Below are 27,011 nucleotides of genomic sequence, written 5' to 3'. Positions count from 1 at the left end.
CTGTAGTAATGACATTTTTATGTTAATGCAGAAGTTATTTTCCTATAACTTACTTAGGAGTGGAAAATTATCTTCTTTATGTAACTTTATATTCCTTTAGCAAACATTGCGTTTCATATTGTATAAAAGTCAGATATGGGTATGGAAGAAAAACAGTTCTATAACACTGAAATTTGATATCTCTATAATTTTATTTTAGAGTGTTTGAATATGGAAACAAAGTGATATTTTTATTGTTTAATAAATCTAGATAAATAAAAACTGTGTGATTCATATCCAAGGTTTGTATCAAAACTAAGTCGTACTCAGAGCAGACTGAAATTAGTGGACATTGCTAATTTAGGTCCATTAATTTCAGTGGGTCTACCCTGATTAAAATTTAGTTGGCTTAAATCACCTCCTTTTGGAGGTGAGGAGACTAGAACCCTACACAGTGTTCCAAATGTGGTTGTACCACAGATTTGTATAACAGTCTTATATTTTTAATTTTAATGCCTTTCCTAATGATCCCTGGCATGGAATTTGCCTTTTTCACATCTGCTGCACACTGAGTCAACATCTCTATTGAGCTGTCCACTATAAGCCCAAGCCAGGGCTCCGCAAGGTTCATCTTGCCTGGGCCAGATCAGTCCCGCAGAGATTCCTCTGTGGGCCGGATCACGTGTGCGATTTTCGGCATCTGCGTAGACGCGATTTTCGGCGCTGCGGAAGCGAGTCCCCGCACCATGCTGGTTTAGCGCAGCTCACGAGTGGGCTGCTCTGTTTGGGGGTGGCTCGTGGGCCAGTCAAACAACCTCTGCGGGCCGTTTCTGGCCCATGGCTCTTAGGTTGCTGACCCCTGGCCTAAGCTCTCCTTTCTAGTCCATACAGACCCCATAAGCGGATATGTGAAATTGATATTTTTTTGCCCCAACATGCATCACTTTATACTTTTTCTTGATAGGTCTCTGCATTTTAGAGGTGCCTTGGTTTATCATAGAAACACTTTGATTTCTGGGGCAGCAGTTACATAAAAGCTTTATTACTTCATTTCAGACAGATTGTCTGATTCTCCCCCCCACCCCGCAAAAGTTGACACGACTATCATTATTTTTGTATTTCAACTATAGTAACACACCCTGGTATGGTATAATGCTAAATAATGCCATTTAGTTGTATTTAAAATTAAAGAATCCAAATGTTGTTTAGTATTTACAACTAAGTGCATCACTTTTTGCAAGCTCTCAGAGGAACAAATATATATTAACAAACAGCCATGAAAAATGAATGAAGTGCCAGGAACCACTGCAAGCAGAGTATGTGATAACATTCTGCAATAAGAACAAGGATTTAGATTGTCTTTTAGAGTCTTATAATTTCTTTTATTCACTAAAAAGAGGCTTTTTCTTTGCACACCTGAGTGGCAGTTATAACTGAATGTCTACACACAAACATCTTGTAAACATAGGAAGAAAGATTGGTCAGAAAAAAGTGTCCTATTTTTTAAATCTTCCAATGGCATACACCTTTCAGGATATTCAAGCAACTCCCTCCAAATGTACATTCACTGTGTGCGGATGAATTCTAACCTTACATTGTACCCACCCACCATGTTGTTAAGTTGAATGCAAGTTGTATGATGAACATGATCAGAAGCATCTCTGTGCTCTTTCTTTGTCTTTCTGTCTTTCTTTCGCTGTTCCCTGATTGAATCTGGGTACTGAAACCAGTTGCTGCAGCTGAGTGTAAATGTAAGCCCTGATCAGCCATGCCAGGGCAGGGATTTTTTTCCTACCTATCTGGAACCTTTTCACATATTAGTTGTCCCTGCAATGCACTTTCTTTTAAGGACAAGGACAAAATGGGCAAGCTCAGCAACAGCTATGATTTCATATCTGTCTATGTATTACCTTTTTGGGTTGATTCTGTTTTTGTTTTGAAAGCTGAGAGATTGTTGTATTGATGGAGTAAAAAAGTGAGTGCATTAAAGTGCATCCAAGTGATCCCCCCCCATAGTTGCTTGCTATGCCGTGGCTAATTCAGTCCTGTCTCATCTTTTTAGGCAGAGAAACTTTTTAAAATAAATAAATAAATACTATGCTTAAATTATTGGGTTGGCAGTATAAATACTAATACAGTTCATTGCTGCATATCTGCTGAGTAACAGTAACAGTCATCAGAGCTGTCATTATCTTTCATTATGTAGCATATGTATTTTGCTGTCATAGCTAATTGACAACATTGCTTGGGTACCAGCTTCTTTGTAAAAAAAAAAAAGCAAACAGTAACGCTATAGCACTTGTACAAGCTGGTGTGCCAACAGTTTGCTGAAAATACTAGAGGTGTAAGCAGCTATAAAGCCCCTTCAACTGGGACACAAATTAATGGTGAAATACTGGAACACATAGTATTATACAGAGGAGCCCGCAAGCTTCCTCAGTATCTCCTGTTTTATTTCAAATATATTTTGAAAATCTGTCCATCATAAGTAAGGAAAATAAATAAATTGTAGCTGAAGAAGTGTGCATGCACACGAAAGCTCATACCTATGACAAACTTAGTTGGTCTCTAAGGTGCTACTGGAAGCAATTTTTTTATTTTTCCCCCCGACTACGTCAGACCAACACGGCTACCTACCTGTAAGGAAAATAAAGTTATTCATGATGTTCTGGTTATAAAGAAAATTTAAAGATTACACAATAAGCTGCTTCTATTGGCCCCCACAGTCACTTATGGACTCATTGTTAAAAGCGTGTTTATGGAAGACAATCTTACTCAGCTACAAGTGATTGCTAAAAAAGAATAAGAATAAGAATTGCATTACTGTTAATTGAACTTCTTATGGTCACTAAGAATGGTTACACTGCATATTATAGGTAGGTAGGAAACTGGTTCTTCAGATGTCATTGGACTCCCAACTTCTGATTGTCATTGGTTATGCTGGCTGAGGATGAGACTGATGGGAATTGGTACCCAACAACATAATAGAGGACCACAGGTTCCCACCTACAACATAAACTGGGTGGGTGGGTGGGTGCCCCTGTGTGCATGTACTCACATGTGCACAGATGCAACATATATTTATACATACAGTATGAATGACAACAATAAATTATGGCAATTTGTGCATAAAAGAAATAACCAATTGACTGCTATGTAGTGGGCATTGAGTGTTGCATGGAAAATCCAAACAATTATGGAACTTGGAGATTTTAACAATATTTTTGAACATAATGTTTTTCAAGGGATGCCATGTTTTCTTTTCAATTTGTCGTTGATAAAATGGAATGGTAGAAAACATCTGCCTCCCATTACTTCAAATCAGCCATTTTATAAAAGTTTTAAGTCATCTTTCCACAGGGCCTGCAGGACAGATCTGTTCCGCCTGGCCTTTGGGTTGGATTCAGTCTGACCCCTGTGTTTTCCTCCCTCATGGTTTGGATTTATGGACTACTTAAAATGAGGCTGCATTTTAAATTTTAATATTGTATTTTAATCTGTATTATCTGTATAGAAGTGTATTATCAAAAATGAACAGCATTATTTGTGTAACCAGACCCAAAGTATACAGTACATACACATATACTTATAAATACCTTATATACATATAAATACCTTAGGTATTTAATTTAAATATCCAAATGTTACAGGATTTTTGGATTTATTTACAAAAGAGGGCTTGTCTCGTCAATCAACCTATTTGGTTTTTTTTATTTTTTGAACTGCTTAGGAGCCTATTTTGGCATTAAGTGGTACATAAATCAATAAGTTTATTAATGAGTACCAGATCATATTATGCAAATGCAGTAAGAAATAAGAAGCTCAGGAGAATGTTAGAAATTACATGTACCAGCTGCTAAAATTTCTTATTTATTTGTTGTGATTAGTTTATCCACTGGTGATTTATTAGCTGTCCTAAGCATGACAATGGAGAGTCAGTCAATCAATGTTAGGTTTTAGATACGGAATTTCCCCCAAGGTGTATGGGATATTTTTCCTTCTGATGTATTGTCTCAGCAAGTTACTGGAAATTGTTCTCTCTTAAATATTGTTCTGTTTGGTTTATAGAGGTGCTGCATTTGTAGGTAACCTAATCACCTTTCTGAACATGTTCACACATGGGTGCATAGCTCTCTAAGGCTATAAGAATGTTATTTCTACTGTATGACATTAACAAATGTTTGCTTAGAAAGAAATGTGTTGACAAACTGCATTTTGACACTTCTGTCTAAGTGTGAATGGAGCATGTAGGACAGCTTCGTGTGGTTGTAATAGTTTCTGATAGGGTTGCCAAACATCTGGACTTTCCTGGACACAGCTGGGATTCGGCCATTGGAAACAGTGTCCGGGCAGAAATCACTGAAATGTCCGTGAAAATCTATATGTGGAAGTGTAGATTTTGGTGAATTTCCTTAAAACAGCTCAACTTTGGCAACCCTAGTTTCTTAACATTGTATAGTTCTCCAAGAGATTTCGGACTGAAGCAGGCCTTCATAATTGTTGAAAGAAAAGTGTATTTTATCTCCAGATTGTGTATATTGAACGGACTAGGAGACAGAGTGCTGAAAATGTGCTACCTGTTCCTCCTCACTCAGATAGTACATAACTTGAAGTGTGTGTGTGGTTGTATGAGAAAGGAGACATGCACACCTCAGTGGTAGAGCTGGGTGCTCCAGTACCCGGAGCGGCACACATGCTGTGTGGGCAATCTGCCCACAGGCCGATCGGCACAAGTGTGCAATCCTCCCTGGGAACCGATCTCGATGCTGGGGGCACTGAATGTCACCCTCCTTAAGGCTGAAGGGGGGGTGACATTCAGCATGCCCCCCACGACTCCCAAGCCTACAGCGAGCTGGGGGAAGGGGGAGAGCCACAGCAGCTGCTTTGCCCGCTCGCTGGGCTTGGGGGAGTCACGGGCGGGGCGCGCACACTGAATGTCACCCCCTTCAGGATATTACACCCATGGCAGCCCTGCAGCCCCCTTTCTACACCCCTGGCACTCCTTGCAAAAACAAAGATTTTGTGCCTATAGGCTAACATGTACTGCTGCCAGACCTCGTGCCTGTTTTCCTTCCTTCCCATGGAAGAAACCTTTCCTTTCTTTCCTTTTTACCTGCCCCAAGGCAAGGGAAACTGCCTGTCTTGGCTTTGTTTAAGTTAAAACAACCACAACAACTAAAGCAGGTGTGTGTTTGATTTAGTGAAACATGCCATGGTGAAGTTGGAGAGCCTGTATGATCAAGTCTTTTTGATTGCCATTGTTACTGGTATTAGGAGCTAGGAAAGGCTTGCACAGCATGGCATTCCTGTGTTCCTGTGGCATGCCTGGCTTGTATTGTGGCCTGTTGTGTGCTTGATAAACAAAACAGACCAGTGTACTTTCTAAGCAATAATACATGGTTATTGAGCTGCATGTGGTTTGGGGTGGGGGTGGGGGGTGGCACGAGCTGTATGAGATTGAAATGGGTCTCAAACATGTACTTAAAAAGGCACATAGACTTCAAAAATCTGGAGAAATCCACCTTTCTTTAAAGCATTAAGAAAGACTAATTGCTTAGTGAGATTGCCTTGAACCTCACCTGCTTAATGTAAGTAGAGGTTTATACTTGGAGTTCCATATCCAAATCAACACTCTATCCAGTTTTCAGTAATGATGTCATTTTTTTAGAGGGTGTGTGTAACGATTGCTCTTAATTTCATGTTAAAACTCTCTTGCATTTTGCTCTTGTATGAATTCTGTTTTATTTTAAAACTGTTACTGAGTAGTTAAGTGGCTTTCTGCAATTCTTTAGTAATCTCTCTCTCATTCTCTAGTGTATGTGAATTATATGACCCAGTTTATTCTTGGTTGTGGGTCATACAATTATGGTGTAAAGTGAAAATAGAGTAAAACATACAACATTAACAGAGAATAGTTGCTGTAGCCCTAAAGGTTCCTTGTTTAGTCCATGTCACATTAATAGCAAGGACATATCTAAGTCTTGGTAATTAGACTAAAGTTGTTGAGAATATGCAATGACGGTATTTCTAGGTATATGCTGAGAGAAATCCATATTGTCTCTTGAAGCAGCATGCAAGCTTATCAGACAGAACTTTTACACTTGTTTACACATCATTCTACAAGGCTGAGATATGACATATACTTCTGAACATGAGTCACACGTTTTCCTGGCTTGTTAATTTTGATGTAACGAGCTATATTATGGGCCTAAATTAGAAAGTGATGACAAAGTAATGTTTTTTAATCAAAGTTTACCCTATAGCTTAGGTTTTTTAAAAAAATGCTTTCTGTCAGTTGGTGTTGTTCAGCAAATTAACAGTTACTGATGTAATATTCTTCAAGCTTCAGTTGAATATCTAAGTTAAATACTCAGAGCTTCTCAATATATTTTTGCATAGAGATGTGATTGTGATGACTTGTATGCTTATCTGATTCAATATTAGTTTTCCGATTTTATAGGCTAGGTGGCATCATTAATGCAAAATCCAATTAACATATATGCAGAAAGCTATGGTTGTTGTTGTTGTTTTGCATTAAAAAGTGCTGTGGAACCTTAGATATTGATGTATCATTTGGTACATTGATACACTATTATACACTATTATTTATTGACATATATGCATGAGCAGAAGTGATCTGCAGACTTTCGTGGTAACAAGGGTGAGATAAGAAGCATCTGCTTCTATCTGAACTGGGAGAACCCTGGCTATGATTTGAGCAAACAAGTCTAGCATGTTGGCACAACACATAGTTTAAACTAGCCATAGTTCCCCGTGTTTGTAATTAAACTATGGTGTAACATTCTTTGAGAAACTGCCACAAGCTTTTCTGACCATCTTTGTCATTTGTACAAAATGGATTGATAAAGATATTAATTGGGAGAGCTGAAGAGACTACACACCAATATAGGATTGCCAGAGCACTAAACATAACATGTATTCAATATGTAGCTGATAATGTGGCTACAATATGTAGCTGAGGCAATTACTTTTGTAGTGAAAACCATATTTTACATAAAGTCTATAAATTTTAATATTTGTAATCAATGGGCTCTCTCACAGGTGTCTATTAGTTTTTAACATATGATTTATGTATGCTTATTATTATATATTTGTACCAGTACACTTGCTAATTTACGTTAGACCACAGTTTAGGTTGGGATTATGTGTGAACCAAGACAATGTACCAATTGGATCTAATCCTATTTTTGTAACTGCACCAGGCTGTGTTGTCCTTGTGTCTTTCTTCCTTGTCATGCCTATCTTTGAAATCCCACTCGCATATGCCTGAAATGTGTTGCTTTCACAGTTCCTCTATATGCTGTAACCTGTTTAAATTCCATTAGAAGTAGGCTTTTCCTTTTGATGTAGATTAGGGCAGATCTACTAAACCAATGTTAAATTATTTAGAGCGTATGATTTCTAAATGTTTAGTAGTTTGCCACTGAGACTTTATTGACTGACAGAATCTGCCACATCAATCATGCTGACATACTGATGTTTCTGTCTAGGAATCCATGAAATAGCATAATTTTCCTTTTAGAGCTTATTGTAGATTTAGCAGTCAAAAAATAGGCAAAACCAATCCGATAATCCAATATGTCTTTGCTGCTGATGCAAGCCTTTTTAATTCCCCTACAGTACATTTTCTGGTGCTGTGTCTTGTCTAGTTATAAAAGCCTCAGGGAATATGACTTCCACCGAGCTGCCAGGATGTTGTTAGTAATAATCAATCTCTATTTTGTGTCTCTCCTTTTTATACCTCAGGCCGTACCTCTACTCTCTCTCTCTCTCTCTCTCTCTCCCTCTCTCCCTCTCTCTCTCTCTCTCTCTATATATATATATATATGTGAGTATTTTGGGCTCTTGCTGAATATACTTATTTTTGAACCAGTTCTGCCCTTCTTTATAAACCAACAGATGAGCTACTGGTACTTCTTTTGGTTTCAGTCCACTAAGCTTAGTCATTTATGTTTTTTAAAGAAGTATTGAAGGTGGTATGTTGTACTATGCAGAAGTATCTGGTTGTCCACATGGAAATTAAACTGCCACTGTTTATCCAGCTTAAAATTTCATGGGGACAAACAATGGAAAATACATAGCAGTCACAGTGGATTATTACAGTGAACAATGGTGGACAGTGAACAGAGGTGGTTTAGTTAGTATTGAAATAGATTAAACAATTGCATGTTTGTTTTTCATTGTTTAGCACTTTGAAGAAGCATGTAAGCTTAGTCAATAAAGTATAGTGTGTGTGTATGCCTGTGCCTGCTGCAATTTTCATTGTGATATTGTAAAGTTAGTGTTGTGTATTAAAGTAATAGCACAGCCAAGTATGTATTGTAATATAATATATAGAGTTTATTGTATTGTATTGCAGAGTTTATTTGAATGCATAAGTTCCAGCGGGAACGTATATCATTTGCTGGTTCAGAGTGCAGGATTTGGATCCGCTGCTGGATTGGTTTACGCTGGAGGGAATCCTTCCCATTGGTTCCCAACAAAATGTATCTTTCCCCTGCTAGTTCTGTTACTATATAAGTACCAGTTTTCCCCATTCCCTGTGTTCTGGCTCTTACTTGTTCTTTGAAGTAAAGAGATGTTGTACCAGATCCTCGCTTCCTGTTCTTATTTGCACTGAGCTGAAATCACTGAAGACCCACTACACAACAGTTAGCAACACTTCATTAGACAGCCTTCCTTCCACAGCACAAAGATGTTTCACATGTTTTTACACAACATGGTTTTTATTTCTACTTGACAGAAGTTCAGTATTCCTTTCCTTGTGTTGTATTATTGAGATTTAGTGCTGCTCCAAATGTTTAGGGGGCTGTGGACAAAGTGGTGGGCCATCTCTTCTGCTGTTGGATGCATGCAAGCTTTCCTGGTGGTGGTGCAGAATCTCGGGATCTTTTCAGTTTGCAACAGTACCTTTGACAATGCTACATTGAGAGCATTGTGAAAATCCAATACAGTACTGCTTGGTGTGGCAGGCCATCCGGTCTTATTGATGAGCAGTGCTGGGGCTCTGACATCTGTCTACGGATGCCTAGTGCTGATACTGGCCTTGATAAAACCAATTAGGACAGTTTGCTCTTCAGTGTTATGATTGCACTTTCTTTCTTGTTGTGCTTTAGCACATTATTCAGCTAGAAAGCAAACATGATACAGTATTGGAATGCTTACATACACATTCACAAAATTAAAATTCGATCTATTACAGTATTTACAACATTATCTTAGATATATGCACTCGGAAGTAAATTCAAAGGGACAGATTTGCCTTAGTCTCATTTACTATTGTTTTCAAAATACTAATCCATAACTTACCTTGACTTTAGAAATAAGGATAGTTCTTCCAGCACATTCCAGGAATAATTTAAGTGCTGAGATTGATTTTGCCTATTTATAAACTTGATGATGTGCCTTTTTCACATTTTAAAAAAACCACCACTTAAAAAAAGAGCACATGGTTTTGTTTTCATTCTCCTGCATAAACAAGATACTGCATATACTTGTGTGAAGGTTCAGAAAATTGTCTGAGTGAAAAAGCAGTGCTCTCTGTCTATTGACCCCCACATCTATATAGTCACCATGATATATTCATGTAAGCATCACAGCTGACTCGTCAGAGATTAGGTATGTGTTTCATGAAGCCATAGTCTGGATGGAGCCTTTGGTTGTGTTTCTTTTCATGCATGGATCCTTTTGAGTAGATGTGCAGTAGACACTTGGATATAAATGACAGAGGATAAAAATAGAGCTCTAGAAGCTGCTATTTTCTGACCTTCCTGTCAATATTCTTTGCCTAACTATTGGAAGTGAGAGATGGTTGGATCTCAGGAGCATGCTCTTGGTATCTTTTTAAATAGGGGAAATTTTGTGTGTGTCAGTTTTCCACAATTCCCATGTTCTACAACATCTCCATGATGAGGTGTGAATTGCAGTGTGGTATCTCACGACCCCCCACCCCCACCCCCCAGTTTGCTCTTAAAACAGTTCCTTAATTTTGTGACAAATTATTATTTTTGCTCTTACAATTTTTGGACTCAATTCTATCCTGAGTAGGAATGACTAAGAGAACTGAAAAACCATAAATTGACCTTGCAAGATTCTGTTTAAGGTTGTTTGTTATTTCTCTGTTTGTTATGTCCCTTTCCTGTGAGAAAGGCATATACTGTAGAGGGTAGAAAACTAATGTTTTGTGTATTATTCTAATACCTTATCATATACCTCCCTCATCATTACCACAAGCAGCATCAAGGATCAATAGTATTCCCCAGATTTACAACAAAGAAAAAAGAAAACCCTGTATGGATCTGAATTGGGTGAACATATTGTCCCTGTTGAAATCTTCCTTGTTACTAAGCAAGACTGTGTTTTTTCATCATACCTATGCAGTACTCTGGAAAGTTTGCTAATCCTGCTTTTGGGGTCATCGAGACCCAATTGCATCTGCAAATGTTTGCAACCAACCCGCTGGCATCAGCAATTGGCCACACTTAATGGCTACTTTAAGTAAATGATACTTTGCTGACATTTTTCTTTGTTCATTGAAATCTGCAAAATGTGTTGGGGCACAGTGTCACAGGCCTTGTTCAAAATAATCAGGTCCTCATTTTGTCACCCTTTGCGAGTGGATTAGCGGTTTATATTGAGCCAACTTAAACTGAAGCGTGTATTCACTAATTATATAAAATACAGCATCTCTTGCTATTAGGCCTTGGAGAACAACAACTATATAGTACTATTGATGTGAAGATTTGGATGTATCTGCAAAGTATTGTATCAACATCACTTAACCACGAAATAACGAACACCACTGAATTCTACATGTTGATCATAGACCAGTAAGCAAAACACACCTGCTGTATAAAAACCATAGCATTTCAATTAGCAGCATTGGGTTAAAGTCTATGCATTTCTAAAATAGTGGGATAAAAAGTTATTTTTCATGGGTTTCACAGCAGTATCATGTCCAAACTATGACTTTGCTTATATTAGGCTGGAATGTTTTCCCTCTGAATGTTTCCTCAAAGCCATTGGAACTGGGGGCCTTAATTCCACAATTTTTGTTGTCTAGCAAAACAGATGCGTGTCATTGCCTACGTGCTCATGCTGGAAAGCAGCCAGGAGAGCCATGGGTCTGGCAGCTTGGCTGCTATTGCTTGTGGCTGTCACACTGTGCACAGTGAAATTTAAAACCTCAAGTGCTCCTGGGAAACTAGTGTCTGCTTCCAGGACTATCATACAGAAAACAAAAAGGCATTGCCTATGAGCCCAGAGGGGTCAGCCATTTTTTCACATGCAGTCCCCCTGGCAATGGGAATGATGAATTTTCAGGGGCATTTGAGGTGTCAATTCAGAGGATGATGTGGTAGCAGGCTGGCAGTGACAGATGAGCTGATGGCTTGCTTTCAAAAGCTTTTTTAAAAAGACTCATCTCTCTTCCCTATATCTATCATCTGCTGGTTTCTAGGTAGTTTGTGGACATATGAACTAGGGGCTCTGGGTTTGGGCCCCAAACTCAAGTCCAATTGGAGTTACTGCCTCAGAGCAATTTTGTATCTTGGCTCCCCCATGAGTGGACATGGACTGCCTATGTTGTTGGCCCCGAACTTAAAAATTGAAAGCGTAATGCTGGTGGTCAACAGACCCTGATGTTGGGAAAGATGGAGGGCACAAGGAGAAGGGGACGACAGAGGACGAGATGGCTGAACAGTGTTCTTGAAGCTACAAACATGAGTTTGACTGCGGGAGGCAGTGGAAGACAGGAGTGCCTGGCGTGCTATGGTCCATGGGGTCACGAAGAGTCGGACACGACTAAACGACTAAACAACAACAGCCGCTCTGAGCCCGGCTCTGGCCGGGGAGGGCGGGGTACAAATATAAAATTAAAAATAAAATTCCCCCCTCCATATCATTAAAAGTTGTATGACTGGCAGAAGTGCATCAGATGCATCTTTCCCCATCACTGCATCTCTGTGTTGGGAAAAGATGCACCTGTTACTTTCCAAATAAACCTTTGTATTCAACCTCAAACTTGCTAGTCAGTTATAAGAAAGAATGCATTGCTGTGTTCTTGTTCATCTTATAAATCTCTAGCGTCTTTCAGGTTTGCCGCTGATTAGATGTCCACAACCTTTTTTTTATTATTTAAAAAGTCAGGTATTGTTTGGTATAATGCACTCCTTCTGTAGGTTGTATTCCTGTTAACAACCCATCCCTTTCTCAGTGTTTGAAACTCCCATTCTAGGTTCATTTTGCGACAGGGAATTTCATTAGGGCGAGCAGTTTCTGAGCTCTGGGCGCCTAAGATTTCAGAGTAGAACAGCAGAGTGGAAGGAAAGGAGAACCTTTTTCTGCCTCCCCACTTCCAGCTACCCTCTGAAGACTGGAGAAGAGACCCTCTTAAGAATATTAGGGGGGTGGGCAGGGGAAGGACTAGACCATGTGAAAAATGAACATAATATTTTAGCTGTAGTTATTGTATTCTTATAAAAATATGTGCCTAGACATTCTGTTGTTGCACCCATAACCTAGGTTTAATATCTCCTAGCTTTAATATCTCAGTTTCTAACACTGCCCTTTCTTTACACTGAGCAGGAAAGGGTCATGAGTTTAAAAACTTATGCCCATATCAATTTATCTCTAGTGGTTTTGGAATCATAACAGAGTTGTTCTTATGCATTTTAGGTGAGCTGCACAAGTATTTGGCAAGAAAATTCTTTGACGTCTTTCTCCTTTTCTGACTTGACTGAAATAGCAAATACAACAAGAGAGAAGGTGGAAATGACTATTGTGTGAAGAATTAATTAATCCAGAGCTCTTCTGGTTTGTGTATACCATAGTTCACTTTAAAGTCCAAACTAGCTGATCTTACTAATTAGTAGGCTGATTGCATGTTGAGTTATCATCTTTGCTCAAGTCATGACCACCTGTTTCCTAAACTGATGGACCCATGTTAGGATTTGTGCTGCTTAGAAAGGAGTACACCATTTTAATGACAAATGCAAACCTACATTTGAGTTTACATAAGGAATACCTTGGCAGATCATTGTGAAAAAGTAATGTGGTTTTATTTTTTTTGATAAACTATATACCACAAAACTTAACACTGACAAACATTTGGGGAAACGTTCATATAAAATGTAAGGCTGTCATTGTGCAACCCCTGTTGGAAGATTCGTAGTGCCTCATAACAATCATGGATTTACATGAAGTCAGAGTGGTGTCATGTATTGGGTAGCAAACAAAGAAGGCAGGTTGCAAACACCAGTGACCATGGCATGGGAGTGAGAAGAGAGGAATATTGATGGGAAAAGTGGAGGTTTAAACAGCAAAAGTTTTAGTAAATCAGGGAGGAGGGACACAGAGGAAAATGGCAGTTTTAAACAACAGCAGAGGTTGGAGTAAATCAGGGATGGAGTAAAACTGAGAGGAAAAAAGTGACGATTTTAAAATTTTGAGTAGAGGCAGTATGGGGTGATGCTGAGGAGGTGGAATAAGTGTTTTTGGATATAAATAATATTCTATTCAGATTCAGCTTATTGCCAGTTACTTAAAAAACAGCCATAAAAAAATTATTGCTTCATTTCTGAATCGTGCAAGGGCTGAACTGAGTGCATCAGAACTTAAACTCTATGGAACATTTCTGAGTGAACCTTTCATACTGAATTAAATAATTAGCAAAGTATGACATCTTGAAGAAAGCAGTCTCCTCCCTGTTTCTTGTTAAATGCAGATATTGGGATTGTGATGATAGCATGTTACTGAAGCTCTTCATTGTGGTAGTACTCTTTGAAGCACAGTAAGTGGGTTTAGTTAAAGATCTACAGAGTCAGCTGGTATACATGAGCATGTTTGTCTTGGCACCTGTGGAGTCTGATTTACAGTTGCTGCCAGTGCCATGAGGCTACTTTTAATTTATACCAGCTGGTTATCCAGCATTCTGAACTCAAAACGAGTAATGGCCATTTCAGTAAAAAGGTCAGAATTTATGCATGGACGAAATCTGTGTAAAGGTATAGTTGCCCCCACTGAGATTACTTGGTGGCATTTTTTCACTAATCTCATTTTTCAAAAGTGTTAAATATGTTACCACATAGAATAATATATTGCTTTAATATTAAAGGACATTTTTTTTGCAAGGAGATGATGAAAAATTTGCAGTGATTCTTTTGTTTTTAAGGGCATGGGGGTTTATTTTTTGTTTTTTAAAATGATCATGGGCGCTCCCTTGTGAGAGCTGCGAGCTCTGTGGGTGGGCTGTGTGTAATTTTGCCCTACTTTTTGATGTGAGCTTCAGTTGGGGAGATAGAAGCAGCATTCTCCTCTCTGCTACCTGTAAATACATGCTTGTATATTTGGTGGGTAGGGTACTGATCCTGGAAATAGCACATAGTTATTGGAACTAGTAGCCATTGATAGCATTATTCTCCATGAATTTGCCCAACCCTTGCTTTAAAGTTATATGAATTGATGGCCACCACCATATATTGTGGAAGAATTCCATAATTTAACTCTGTGCTAGGTGAAAAAGCGAAATTTCCTAAAACAGCAAGTGATTAATGTTAATCTTTTCTTTTTATTGTTTCTCAGCCCTCTTAATGGGATATATCAGTTAGATCAGGGGTTGTCAGCCTGGTCCTGACCACCCACTAGTGGGCGTTTCAGGATTTCAAGGTGGGCGGTAGGGAGTTTCACAATCTCAGAAAATTAGAATATTAAATGGAATCAATAAAACAAGGATTGCAAATAGAACAATATTGGACCTCTGAAAAGTAGAAGCATGCATATGTACTCAGTACTTGGTTTGGGCCCCTTTTGCAGCAATTACTGCCTCAATGTGGTGTGGCATGGATGCTATCAGCCTGTGGCACTGCTGAGGTGTTATGGAATACCAGGATGCTTCAATAGCGGCCTTCAGCTCTTCTGCATTGCTCGGTCTCATGTCTTTCATCTTTCTCTTGGCAATGCCCCATAGATTCTCAGTAGGCTTCAGGTCAGGCGAGTTCGCTAGCCAATCAAGCACAGTAATCCCATGGGCACTGAATCAGGTTTTGGTACTTTTGGCAGTGTGGGCAGGTGCCAAATCCTGCTGGAAAATGAAGTCAGCATCCCCATAAAGCTCGTCTGCAGAAGGAAGCATGAAGTGCTCCAAAATCTCCTGGTAGACGGCTGCGTTGACCCTGGCATCAATGAAGCACAGTGGACCAACACCAGCAGATGACATGGCTCCCCAAATCAACACAGACTGTGGGAACTTAACACTGGACTTCAAGCATCTGGCATTGTATGCCTCTGCATTCTTCCTGCAGACTCTGGGTCCTCGGTTTCCATATGAGATGCAAAAGTTGCTCTCATCAGAAAAGAGGACTTGGGACCCCTGAACAACAGAGCAGTTCTTTTTTTCCCTTTAGCCCAGGTAAGACACTTCTGACGTTGTTTCTTGTTCAGGAGCGGCTTGACAAGAGGAATACGGCATTTGAAGCCCATCTCCAGGATCTGTCTGTGTGTGGTGGCTCTTGATGCATTAACTCCAGCCTCAGTCCACTCCTTGTGGAAGTCCCCAACACGTTTGAATGCTATTTTCCTGACAATCCTCTGCAGGCTGCGGTCATCCCTGCTGCTTGTGCACCTTTTTCTTCCACACTTTTCCCTTCCACATAACTTTCCATTAATGTGCTTTGATACAGCACTTTGGGAACATCCAACTTCTTTTGCAATTACCTTTTGAGGCTTTCCCTCCTTATGAAGGGTCTCAATGATGGCTTTCTGCACAACTGTCAGGTCAGCAGCCTTTCCCATGATTGTGATTCCTACTGAAGCAGACTGAGAGACCATTTAAAGGCTCAGGAACTCTTTGCAGGTGTTACGAATTGAGTAGTTAAACACTATTCTAATTTTCTGAGATTGTGAATTTGGGGTTTTCTTCACCTGTACGCCACAATAATCACAATTACAACAAATAAAGGCTTGACATATCTCGCTTTGCATGTCAAGAGTCTATCTCCTAGATTGGTTTCACCTTTTAAGTTGCATTACTGAAATAAATGAACTTTTCGACAATATTCTAATTTTTTGAGTTTCACCTGTACTTACATAATTCTATGTGGGTTAAGCTGTGTGTGGTGTGTTTTGATTAAATGAATGTTGCTTCCCAGCATGTAGATTTTTTTGTTGATAAAGCCTGATTTGTGTTCATATGTTTGCATGATTTTGTGAGTATTTGCACAACTTTTGACTACAGCTAACACTTTGGCCTCAATCCCAAGACCTCCTCGCATGTGCAGAGGATGTTTGCAAATGAAAGAAGCTTGTTTTGGATTTCTTCATTCCAGTTGTAACCCCATCACACACACTTGATGAAAAGTTTCTACAGAGAGCTGTGTAGCAGCACTGAGCACTGCAGTCGGTAGAGAGATAAAAGGATGATCCTGTTGTGCATACGGCCTTTAGATTAAAAGCTTTGAGTATTAATAATGTGTTAAATGCATTTTGAGCACAAATCACTTTAGGAAAAAGCTTTATTTAATTATCTTGGTGGGTGATTCAGTTTTCCAAATTCTAATAAGCCAAAGGGCTTAATAACAACTCTTCTGAATTCATACAATAAATTCATGATATAGCTCACTGTGAAGTCATAGCATATTTTCTCCAAATCATAATGCCATCCTTACGTATGGTTTGGTCGCTTCTGTTCTTTGGACTACAACCTAGCATTGATTATTGACCTGCTAGGCATTGAGCATAATTGAATGTTCCTAGACATAGAAGAGTATCTTCAATGGTTAGTGTAAATTTTTCGTCATTAGAAATTATGGAAGGTCTGTTTACAGGGCTGCTCTGACACTTGAAAATTTGTCCTTGCAAAAACGGCTCAATCAAAATGTTATCTTCCCAGTACTTTGTTTACACTTCACTTGGTGAACTCAGATGAATTTTCTTATAGCAAATCTTAATAGCAAATTCCAACCCTACGATTACAGAAAATACAGTCAGCTTCTTGCTCTAGCCCAGGGGCCAGCAAACTTATTCAGCAGGGGGCCGGTCCACTGTCCCTCAGACCTTGTGGGGGGCTAGACTGGTATATTTTGAAGGGAAAAAATGAACAAATTCCTATGCCCCACAAATAACCCAGAGATGCATTTTAAATAAAAGCACGCATTCTACTCATGTAAAAACACGCTGATTCCCGGACCGTCTGTGGGCTGGATTTAGAAGGTGATTGGGTCGGATCTGGCCCCCAGGCCTTAGTTTGCCTACCCATGCTCTAGCCATTAATTATTAAATGCGAGATGAGTTCCGAGTCAATATTACCTGTGTTTTTAACTGGTTGTTTGTGGATTTTGTTATATTCTCATTTTAAAAGGCATAATCTGTGTGCAGGTATATTGGCTTTTTCTTTTGCTGCAGTCACCTTGATAACCCTGCAGTGTGGATGATGATGATGATAAATCAGTTTATTAATTACTTCTATATTAAGAATGTCTAATAAATTTACAAAATGTAAGAGCATAAGTATAAAAGAAAAGAAAAATACATTTCAATGTACCATATTTTCCGGCATTTAAGACGACTTTTTAACCCAGGAAAATCTTCTCAAAAGTCGGGAGTCATCTTATATGCTGGGTATAACCAGACTGGAGAATCTGCAGTCGCCGCATACGGTGGGGGGAGCTCAAAAACGGCCGCAGTCGCATCCCCGTGTTATGTGGCGACCATGTGAAAGCAGCAAGGGTGGCGCTGTACAAGTACGGTAAATCCACTCACCAGGAGCAGCGCTGTGCCTACAGAGGCTGTTTATTCGGCCACAAGCCGCCAGTCACCGAGCTGCCCGCTTGGCAAGTCCCCGCGCTGTGCCGCGCTAAACCGGCGCGGCACAGCACGGGGACTCACCGAGTGGTTCTGAAAATGGCATCTGCGCATGCGCAGAAGCGATTTCCAGCTTCTGGGCATGCCCAGATGCCATAAATCGCTTCTGTGCATATCCGAGCAGAAGCGATTTCTCGCCCCCAGAAATGGGCAGTGCAGCACCGGGAATCGTTTCTGCATAGTCTTATACGGCGAGTATATCCCAAACCCTATATTTTAACTGGAAAAGTGGGGGGTCGCCTTATATGCCCAGTCGTCTTGTACGCCGGAACATACGGTGTATGTGTGTGTGTGTGTATGGTCTGTAGACCAAATTAATGTAATGAAAATGCAACATATGTCAATACACTGGTCAGCTGAATGTGCAAATCATTTCCCTGAAATATTAGCATTAATCCACTTTTCTTCTGCATTTCTCTCTTCCTCTGTACAGCATGTGCATTCCGCTACAATGGACTCTCATTTGTCTACCTCATCTACCTGCTACTCATTCCTCTTTTTTCGGAACCTACAAAAACAACAATGCAAGGTAAGCCTGTTTCTGGCTTTTAAAAAAGGTACAGATAGATGCAACTGATGTGAAAAATTAAGTTGCTACAGAAACCCTTTTTTAAAATAGTGGGCTATATATTGGAGAGAGAAATGAAATTATGGACAAACCAAACACTTCAGTAAGTAATTAGTGTGACTAATCCAGTTTCTTTGGATGGTATTCAATTAAGTGTTACTCATAGTATATCTATTGAAATGAATGAACAAGACTTATTTAAATGGCACTTTTTGTCTTTAATTTCTGTTGAATAAGCAAAATATTCATGTATTTTTGAACTAAAGGGCAGGATTCACCGGAGAAGACTTATCAGCAGAAGTCCTGAGTAATGACTTCTGTTCGTGCAATGAAATTTCCCCCTCTCCTCCTTCCACACCCCTGAAATTGGCTTGTGGTGGGAGGCTGGGAGAACCCTCAGAACTGTGCAGGGAGGGGGAGGACAGTTCTGTCTGGCAAGCTGAAATACATGGCATTGAATTATACCCACAGTTTCATTTTCCGCAGTTTATGTTGTGTGTGCTGCCTTTCACTAAGAATCAAGATACAAATGCTGTTTCTAAAACTTAATTTGTTTAGTTCTTGTACTTTTTAAACCCCCCATTGGCTTAACTCTGCATGTTCATGTATAAGGTAGAAAATAATAATTGTCTGTCAGCATAACACTGGATTAAACAAATAAACAAAACTTATTAAGGTCTTTGTTTAAATCACATGCACTCTTTGAGAAAGTATTGGAAGCTGACAGGCATTGCATACTGTATGTGTTTGCATACAGTCTACTATAGTAGTGAAGATTTGCTCAATTTCTTTTAATAACCTGTGTGAGACAGGTCCTGTCCTACAACATTCCCCACACTGCCAAACTCGGAAGCAGCAGCAAGAGAATTCAGCCTTGAGAGATACGGGATAGGATCATGCAGTCCACCCATGATATTTCATTTATGGTGGAAACCTTTACTTTTACTTTTTTGACAATACAGTGGCACCTCTGGTTAAGAACTTCATTCATTCCGGAGGTCTGTTCTTAACCTGAAACTGTTCTTAACCTGAAGCACCACTTTAGCTAATGGGGCCTCCTGCTGCCGCCGCGCTGCCGAAGCACGATTTCTGTTCTCATCCTGAAGCAAAGTTCTTAACCTGAGGTACTATTTCTGGGTTAGCGGAGTCTTTAACCTGAAGCGTTTGTAACCAGAGGTACCGCTGTACATTTAAGAAGACCGATGTGAAGGGGGAAACAGTGTGTTATTCTTTGTGTGCTCTGAAAAGTTCCTATTATAAATGTGTGGACTTAGTTCCTGGTGAGCTTTTGCAACAAAATACAGAAGCGAAAAATGAAAGCTTCTATGTGTTAGAAATTCACAATGTTGCTAAATCTGTCAGGCACTTTTTATTACAAAAAAATTATAAGAACGGAGCAAAAAACAAAACAAAAACCCAACAGTAAATGTCTAGATGTGGGCTAAAGTGTCTCTTAAAATGGTAAATATGACAGATGAGTGGCTAGATTGAGCACCTTAAGGGGAATATGGGTGCAGTTTTCTGATTCATAATCTTTTTATGATCTTCATTTTATGTGATTTCTTTTCTTGCCCTTTCTGTGCAGGAAGGATGATTGACATCCTAAACACCGCAGTTCTCTGTAAGCAAAACACTACTAATGTTTGACAGCCATCCTTAATCTTTTAGCTCAGAATTTTAATACAGTACTATTTTCTTTTAATGTTTTATACTGGCTAACTTTACTTTCAGATAATCCATCTGGGCAATGCTCATCAGTGTTGAGGGACAGCTTTCATTTCTCTAGAAAGCTGTGGGCCAGATATCACTCATTAGTTACCCTAGTAACTTGGCGTCCACTCTTAACAGGAAGTTGGTTGCAGCACCAATTTTAGTTTTTGCCATAGAAGGAATATGCGCCACCCAAGCTTTCTGGTTCCTAATACCCCTTCAAGGGGAAGGTATTCAAAATCCAGTTTCAGCCCGTTGTACCAAATTGTCTAGTGAAAACTACTAGATCTGGACTTTTGTGCAACTGACTTGGCTATTTTCAGTGTCTTCTGTAGTGCCACATTTTGGGTGGGAAATAAGCATTCTTACTACTGTATATTCAAAGTAGCTCTGGAGTCTAGCCAGAGGTGAATTGTACCCAATTACCTGCCCAATCCTAGGCAAGCCCATGCAGAGCTGGTCTGAGGTTCAGGGTGGGAGTCTAGTTAGAATAAAGTTATAAACTGAAACAAAAAAAGCAGCTGGTTCCTGGCGGGGGCCCCTGACCACCGTAATCCTCAGAGGCAAGAATATCCTACTCCCCCCCCCCCCTGCACATGCCTGTTCCTAGATACACGGCCAGTGTTTTCACATACTGTACTTTCTTTGCAGAAGCTCAAAGCTATTTTAACCTAATAACAATCCTGTGGATAGGATTACACTGGAAGTTAGTGACTTGCCTAAGGTAACCTAGTAAACTTTTTAGCTAAGGTTTCAACCTGAGTTTATTGCATCCAAATTAATACTACAGTCACTATTATCTCACTCCTTGTGTGATGAACTGTGATATGTTCCTGGTTTTATTCTGCAGACTGTGTCAGAGATACCCGTGTGAAATCTGTTATTGTGAAGTCTTCCTATACATGTGTGTGCATTTATAAACACATGAGCACACACATTCTGTCTGTCTCAAAGGGAACAGGAAGTGGGGTTATTTGTTGTTATTTCTGAAGTTGCCATACCTCAGTGGTGAATCACAGTCAAATGTTCACAAAGCACACTTGCTATAAAATAAATGAGGGAGGAAACACTGCTTTCTACCTTCCTGTCTTTCTGTGCTTTTCTGCATGCTTCTGTTTAGCCTTTGCACTATTTTTATTCCCATCACTCACTAGTTTATTCGGGTAACTAGGCTTTATACAGTTCACTTAATTTAATTCTTCCTTAAGTTATTTCTTTTCCCCCCAGTCTTATGTAGATTTTGGAAGGCGATGATTTTCCTGGTCTACATAATGTTAAAACTGTACTGTACTTCGTTGATCTTCACTTTTTCTCTTCCTTCCTGTGCCATTTTGTTCTTCTACAAACAGCTGTTTCTCCTCTTATTTTCCATTGCACCTGGATTTCTCATTTGCGTGCATGAATTTCCCTGTCTTCCTATTTACTTGCAACACTTCTCACATATGAAAACTACAGATCTGGCTAATTTAAAGAGTTTAAATACTCTGAGTTCTGTATTTTAATAGTAGTATTTGAAACTGCTATTTCACTAATATTATAAAGGTAATAAGCAGTAAAACATACTGTTATTAATCTCAATATGATCAAAGGAAAGTATCCCTTCCTGTAAAACGTTGTTCCTAAAAGTCCCCTAGGCTGAGTTTTTGTGAATATGTTCTAGTGAAGGGCTCTTTGTATTTCATTTATCTAAAAAAGCAAATAAAAGGAAGACTATCACTTGCATTTCAGTTAATTAGTTAATTGTGCTGTGTTGGAGGGAGTCTGGATTGTGTGCAGGGGATGGTAGCATACTCAAGGGTGAGCAAAGGGGGAAGTTAATGTGGCTTGTTGACATTTTTAGATATTGAAAAATAAAATGGTAGCAGACACAGAGCTACATACATCTGTTTTTCATTAGAACACTTTGTTGGGCCTCCCCTTTAAATAGTACTATAGTTTAAACAATTGTGTTTTATTATGTCATCATAAAAAGCGGGGAGGGTGATCCACTACATCATTAGGTATATATTTTTGCTATTATGCTCAACATAAAGGCAAGATGCATTCCACTGTAAACTTTGCCAGGTTTTTAGTTCTTTCAAAAAAGTAGTTGCAGCCGTTTCCCATTATCTGGCTGTTGATGCAACCTTGCTGAAGAATATGCAGGAGAGTCTGGATTGACCATGTAGACAGTACTGCAGCTAGCCAGGAACATGTCTGAAGGAGCTCTTTAAGAGGGCTCAGTACACTATTGGCAAGCAAGCTGTACTGTGACAATGCCACCATTTGTTGTCGCACTGCTTTCAGTGCCATAAATCTCTTCACTGTTAGAAGACTGTCTAGTTGGTGCTAGCTGAAATTTGTCTGCTGTGGTAAAACTTCCTTCCTCTTAAATAAATAAATAGACTATATTTATTCACAGCTTATTTCTCTCGCTTGAAGGCTCACCTCTCCCATACTTTGTTGCAAACAACATTGATCTTGTTCTACATCTGAAGTGGGCAATGAAGAAAATGGCTGTGGTCACACCTTTATATTTCTCAGATGAGAAACTGCTCCTCTCACTCTCTGAAATGGTTCAGACATTATACCCTAGTGAAAATTCCTAACCAGTATTTAGTTTTTGCCGTGAACCTCTCCTAGTTAGTTCAGAAGGGAACAATAATGAATGAAAGCTGCACTTTATATATTTCTTGGTGCCACACTAGGCATTTGATTTTAAGCACTCCCCTCCATTTCCCCCGGGTAGCTAGGGAGATACAGCATTTAGATGAAATTTGGATATTCTAGTTAATTTGCTTCTTTTCAATCACACTGAGGAGGAAAACTAAGGCTGGATTGAAAGTTGTCTGCAGAATAGAATGCCCCCTAACCCTATTTAAAACCCCAAATTGTTACATGCTCAAGGCTAAAATAAATAAATAATAGGTTTTGTTGTATTCAACTAAATTTCACTCAGAGTAGACCCACTGAAATTAATGGTTTGAAGTGAGTGATGGCTATTAATATCAATGGGTCTACTCTGAGTAAAAGTTCATTTAATACAGCCTAAAGTTTGGATGTTGAAGTGCATGCTTGCATTTTGTGAACTGGGCCCACCAGCCATGTATTGTGTTCTGCTATGTGCTTAGTGATCACCCTGTTCTTAAGTGTACCAGGGAAGCAAGAAAATTGAGAAGTTTAATGAGACCTTTTGATTGGCTGCCATACACAGCTGGTGGGCTGCATTCTGCTTGGTGAGTTGCAGGTTGTACAGGCTTGACTTGATGCGGAACAATTTCCCTGTTTTTAAGATATAGATATATAAAACCAAAAAACGTAGGCTACAATCCTAAATGCACTTTGAAGTACTGGTAGCACTGATCATATAAATGGTGTGTATGTGCATTTCACACACATACCGTATTTGATACAAGAGGCATATGCTGTATTGCATCATGTTTAATTTCCATGGATCTGCTCTGGAATTCACCATTTATATCCCACTTCTAATTATGAAGATGCTTTTAAAATTGTCGTGTTCATCCACCTGCCAACTCTGTGAGATAGATCACTATTATTCCTGTCTCATAGAAACTCTCTAGAATGTTTGGAATCCTGAATACAAGTGTAACAATTTTCAGCAGTTTAGTTTCTGTTGAAGTTGTATAACTTGCAATAAGTTTGGGGAAATCTGGTGATCTTTGAAGTTCGAATAAGAGTCCTCTTGAAAGTCATCTGAGAACAGAAGTTGCTTACATGCTGCAAAATACTTTTGAAGGTTGAGATTGGCTTCCTCAGAGGTGGTAGCTGTCCAATTCCAAGGCTGTAGTGGAGAATGGCATTTAAGGCTGTGGTCCTTTCTTCTTCAGCCTAGCATGACTTCTGCTTCCTTCAGTGCTATGTGGAAATTGCATTGATCACAGAGACGGGTGTTGTGCCCTGAAGCACCAGAGGACAGAGACTTCTTGTGTGGGCTGTTCTGATTTCAAACATATCTATTTAGAGTCAGACCTAAGTTGGACCAAATCTCAGTACATACACACAGTATGTGTGCAATTTTTTGACTCTTCAACAAGTCTCCTTTATAAGGCTGAATATAAATTTAATATAAATAAATAAATCAGAGTGCTTATGTTTTGCACTGTTAAAGTATAAAAACAAAGCAAAAAATAAACAAAACCAGAACTTGTTATTAAGAGTTTTTGTAATGGTGCAGATCCATTAATCAATTCTGGGTAATAGTTACTAAAACAGTAATTGTTCTTCACAATCTGGATCTTCCAGAAATGTTTGAATTAATTGTCCTTGCCTTCATTGCTAAACTGATTGTTAAATGGTACATTTTCCGCAGCTTTTCTGATTTTGGTGAGAGTTTCTTGAACTTTTAGCAAAACCAAGAATCGTCTAATCTAGAAGTTGTCAGAGCATAGATGATAGCAGCTGTGTCTGTCTTCCAGCCCTGAGTGCAGCTGACAACCCAGCAGAAATTGGTTAAAGGCATTCTAGGTCACAGCTGCCTTGTAGCATTGCTGGAGACATGAATAGTCCCATACTGCAGACCTGACCCTTCAGGGTGAATGTGTCCATACCAAAGGCCAACTGACTGTTTTATCAAACCCCCTCTGCACCAATCACTGTATTGTTTAGATTAAACTTTGTTCAAACTTATCCAGTCTGATCTTAATAAACAGCCTACTGAAGCCTCACAGAATTTCTGCTGGATGGCTGAGACTGCTCCTTCTATCACTGCTGTTACCAGATCCCTTTCCACTTACTTCCTTTTCAGACCAATCTGGCAATTGCACTCCCCCCTGGGCGCAGTGGATTGGCAGCAGCACTTGCTACAGATCCGCCTCTCTGCCTGGCTTCCATTGCCATCCTATTGGGCTCAAGAGAGTGAGTGGGCAAATGAGCAAATGATAGTGCCTGTTCATCATCCAGAAGAGAAGCAAGTGGAGAGCACTGGTAATAGTAGTGGTATGGAACTGAAACTGCCACAGGTCTTGTGTTTGTACATGTGTGCGTGTGTGACAAAATTGAGCTACTGCCAGCCCAACTTTCCTCATTTCCATAAACGTATTTTGGGATGAAGACACTGAAAGTCTCTTGCTCAGGTGTCTGAAACACCTAATTAGTCTTGGGTGAGATGGAATAGTGTTTCCTTTAAGTCACAGCAGTGGTGTGAATTTATGGTTGGGAATGGAATCTATAGTTAGAAATCCAATTGATTAAAAGCAACGTGAGAATAGGATCAAATTATTGTGTGTGTGTGTGTGTGTGTGTGTGTGTGTGTGTGTGTGTGTGTGTGTGTAACTCTGGTGGTTATGCAATTTTATGGCAAAGTACTAGTAGTTCTTGAGAAGTGAGAACATGCTAAGAGTTCAGTAGGCTGGCTTATCTTGTTTGTGCATGAGAGAGCATTGGGAAGATGGTTAAAGGTGCTGATTTATGTCTTTTCATTTGAATGGTGGTAAATGATCTGTCATCAGCTCGGATGTTGTCCATAAAATATCAAGCATGTAGTCCATCCAGAAGGCTTTTAGTGGTCATGCATGCACTGACAATTAAGCAAGCAGACAAGATTGAGTAGTATTCCCCCCCCCCAAAAAAATACTTGTTTGAGACCCTAATAGATTTTATTGCTGTTATATTGACAAAGTATTTCTACCATGCTGGAGCAGGATGGTAAAGTTCTTTTTTTTATAATTAATAACTGCATCAGAGAGCAAAGGCTCTTCTCAGTGGTGCTGTTGCAATACCCTTAAGGTGAAGTGCAAACAAGCCAATTTTAACAATATTACATGGAAGCATTGTTTGCTAGATTACATTAATCAATTAGTATTCTGTTTATTTAACAAATGTGTCCTTTGATCTTTGTATTACACCAGCAGACAGATGAACCATCCAAGCACACATTAAGAAACAGCTAAACATATCACATGAATGAAAGACAGAGAATATTAATAGGCTATAATCTGCAGTCATTCTAGAATTGTTTCTGCCCCTTCTTCAGTGTCCTATATGTAAAAAGTGGGTGGCATGAGATTAAGAGGACTGTTTTCGCTCTGCAAAGGATAGATAAACTAAGTACAGTTCCACACACCTCTAAACCTGTACCATATAGTGTAACACTTGCAACATAGGTTCAGTACCCACACATGGAGGATTCCCACAGGGCTTGATATGGCACTGTTTTCACTTCACTGTACCTTGTTGTTGGCATCTGTCTGTCTTGAGAGACAGTGGAGTGTGTCTCTGGCAGTGAAGGCAAACACCTGCATTAGCAGCACCACAGTGACCCTCTCCTGGGGTGCAAGCCTGAGCAATGTGTATGGAGTTCCTGGGCTGCCAAGACGACAAGGCCCACTTTTTGGCCTTGCTGATGTGGTCCAAAGGGTAGCAAAGCAATACGTTTGGCATCAGTCTGGCTGCAGGAGTTGCATGAAGGAAGCGTACAAGGTGCCACCCAACCGTCTTAGGGACACTACTCTGAATTTGTGTAGGGTTTACTCCTTAGCCTCATCCCACAAGATGTCCCATAAGACAGCAGAAATTTAGAATCAGAGTTGTCCTTCTCCTAGATGGGTTATCTTCCAAGGTTGACTAACCCATCTGCCCCTCACTTTCCTCTACAGCACGTGTAGAAATCACCTTCTTGACTTTTGGATACGCTATTGGTTTCATCTGCTCAATTTTTAGACAGGAGCCTGTCTGAAACCACTGTGAATTGGTGTAGCAAATCCTGAAACAGATTGTATGACTGAAAGACAAAACAAACAAAACAAAACAAAAACCAACTCTAGACAATATTTTGTGCCAGAAGAGTATAAACGTTATTTGAATGTTGGTGTTTTTTAGGGCAAGGGGTAAAATTCTGATGTTACTGTGCTTAATTGTAAATTCATAATTTGTGATA

The 27,011-nt window shown here is 39.5% G+C and overlaps 1 protein-coding gene across 5 annotated transcripts in view; it reads left to right on the top strand.

The window, feature by feature from the left end:
• The window catches only part of PIEZO2 (piezo type mechanosensitive ion channel component 2), a 224,260-nt gene that overhangs the window by 20,950 nt on the left and 176,299 nt on the right, over positions 1 to 27,011 (top strand). For all 5 annotated transcript variants that reach the window (XM_035124931.2, XM_035124936.2, XM_035124937.2 and 2 more), the window contains exon 2: positions 18,290 to 18,385. In XM_035124931.2, coding sequence (XP_034980822.2) covers positions 18,290 to 18,385 — 96 coding nt within the window. The remainder of the gene's footprint in view (positions 1 to 18,289; positions 18,386 to 27,011) is intronic.

The sequence above is a fragment of the Zootoca vivipara genome, chromosome 8 (assembly GCF_963506605.1).
Source record: "Zootoca vivipara chromosome 8, rZooViv1.1, whole genome shotgun sequence".
In the NCBI taxonomy this organism is placed as follows: domain Eukaryota; kingdom Metazoa; phylum Chordata; class Lepidosauria; order Squamata; family Lacertidae; genus Zootoca; species Zootoca vivipara.
The sequence above is the reverse complement of the archived record's forward strand: the minus strand, read 5'-3'. Positions and strand labels throughout refer to the sequence as shown.